We start from the raw sequence: 2,088 nt of genomic DNA on the forward strand, positions 1-2,088 counted from the left end.
ACATGTATCCTTGTTGCAAGTTCGACATGCTAGTTTGCCTTTTGTAGACCAACCGGATAAATTAGCAAATGCAGGAAAGTCATTTATAGTCCATGGTAATGCAGCGTGCAACCAAAATGTTTGTTTCGTTACAACATCGTATGTATCCACACCATGTACCCATAGCTCTTTCAGTTCCTCTATTAATAGCTGTAAATACACATCAATGTCATTTTCAGGAGCTTTAGGCCCAGGGATAAGGAGAGACATGAAAATGAACGGCTCCTTCATACATTTCTAAGGGGGCATATTATACGACATAAGCAGTACTGGCCACATTCTATAGATACTGCTCATGTCAGAAAAAGGGTTGAACCCGTCACTTGCTAGGCCAAGATAGACATTGTGGGGATCACTAGAAAACCACTCATGTTCCTTGTCAAACTCTTTCTAAGCTTCAGAATCAGCATGATGCCGAAGTATATCCTCCTCCCCAACTCGCTTCTCCTTGTGCCATCTCATGTCCTCAGCGGTCATCCTCGACATAAATAACCGCTGAAGTCTTGGCTTAAGTGAAAAATACCGTAATACTTCCACTGGTACTTTTTTAGTCTTACCTTCATTAATTTTATACCTCGATGCATTGCAAATAGGGCAATTTTCAAGATCCTTGTTCTCTGTCCCCCAGAAGAGCGCACAATCATATTGGCATGCATGTATTGAGATATAACCTAGGCCCAGATCCCGTAGTAATTGCTTAGCCTCATAGTGAGATTTTGGGAGCCTCTCACCTGCAGGTAGTGTTGACTTAACCAATGCAAGGACCATGTCAAAAGATTTGTTGCTCCAACGATTAATTATCTTCAAATAGAACATCTTCATGAGAAAATCCAACGTGTTATATTTCTCGCACCTCGGATAGAGAGGTTGGTGCGCTTCGTTCAAGAGTCTATCAAATGACATTGTAGTTCCATCACTTGTATTATGATGGCCAGCAAATACATCCCTGTCAGTTGCATCGGGTATGTAATTACTACTAGCTTCCCCATGTTGGATGTCCGACGCCTGATTGTCTCTGTGTGTTGATTGTCTCACATCTTCAAGCATGTCATCCAAACCATCATAGCGTACACCTTTACCACCTAAATCAGTATCATCATCATCGTCATCACTTGCCACTTCTAAAGGTTTTCCGTGGTATATCCAACAAGTATAATCTTTGTCAAAACCATTATCATACAAATGATCTTTTACTTCTTGGAAGTGCCGATACATCCTATTATTGCACTTCTTGTATGGACAATGGGCCCTACCTGCATTGTCTAAATGATTGCAAGCAAGGACAATAAAATCCTTAATACCTTGGCCATATTCAATAGGCCTATGTGGCATATTCATCAAACTCTTATCCATATTTGATCCTATTTATCCATGAAAATAAACACCATCATTTGCATTGAAACAAAAGCAACTGTCCTATTTAACAAAAAATGGCATGCATTTAATTCATCAAGCTATATACTTAGGGTAATTCTACAATACTACATTTAAATAAATTACTTTTATTATACTATATATGCTGCACTTACATTGATCTCACACGTAACTAAATTAATAGTTCAATTCATAAAGAATGGAGTTTCATGCAATTAGTCAATATGTAAGTAAAATGTCCATATCATATACCTTAAGATTTTTTTTTCTCCAGATAAATTGAAAATAGATGACAATAATAGTTAAACATGCATACAGATCATACCAGATCATACCAATTTGTTTATGATATACTCTAAGAGATACATATCAAATAGATTAACTTTTTCAACTAAGATGCCTAAAATTAAGACCATTTGATTAAGTTTGTAAGAGATAATATCCCTAATTAAGGCCAGCAGAAAAACTATCCCTAATTATATTTATTAGGAGTGGGTTGTACAAACCAAATATCAAAAACACATGTCTACAAATAGTTCTAGTCATCATTCAGGAAACGTAAGAAAAAGCTCCAATCACACTATCGCCACCGCTGGGGGATTTTCCAGCAGGGAGTAGTAAAGCATCTTGAGATTGTGTGAAGAAAAATTTATATTAAGTATATGTTAGTTCAGT

General features: G+C 37.0%; 1 protein-coding gene across 1 annotated transcript; it reads right to left on the reverse strand.

The window, feature by feature from the left end:
* Positions 1 to 429: 429 nt before the first annotated feature.
* On the reverse strand, positions 430 to 1,392 carry LOC147475128 (uncharacterized). Its single transcript, XM_086585283.1, has one exon. It carries the CDS (start codon positions 1,390 to 1,392, stop codon positions 430 to 432), a length of 963 nt encoding a protein of 320 aa, XP_086441409.1.
* Positions 1,393 to 2,088: the final 696 nt, after the last annotated feature.

This window comes from Coptis chinensis, chromosome 9 (assembly GCF_015680905.1).
Source record: "Coptis chinensis isolate HL-2020 chromosome 9, ASM1568090v1, whole genome shotgun sequence".
Classification (NCBI taxonomy): domain Eukaryota; kingdom Viridiplantae; phylum Streptophyta; class Magnoliopsida; order Ranunculales; family Ranunculaceae; genus Coptis; species Coptis chinensis.

Coding starts and splice junctions, on each gene's coding strand:
- LOC147475128 (XM_086585283.1), bottom strand. CDS start 1,392: ATGGATAAGAGTTTGATGAATATGCCACATAGGCCTATTGAATATGGC.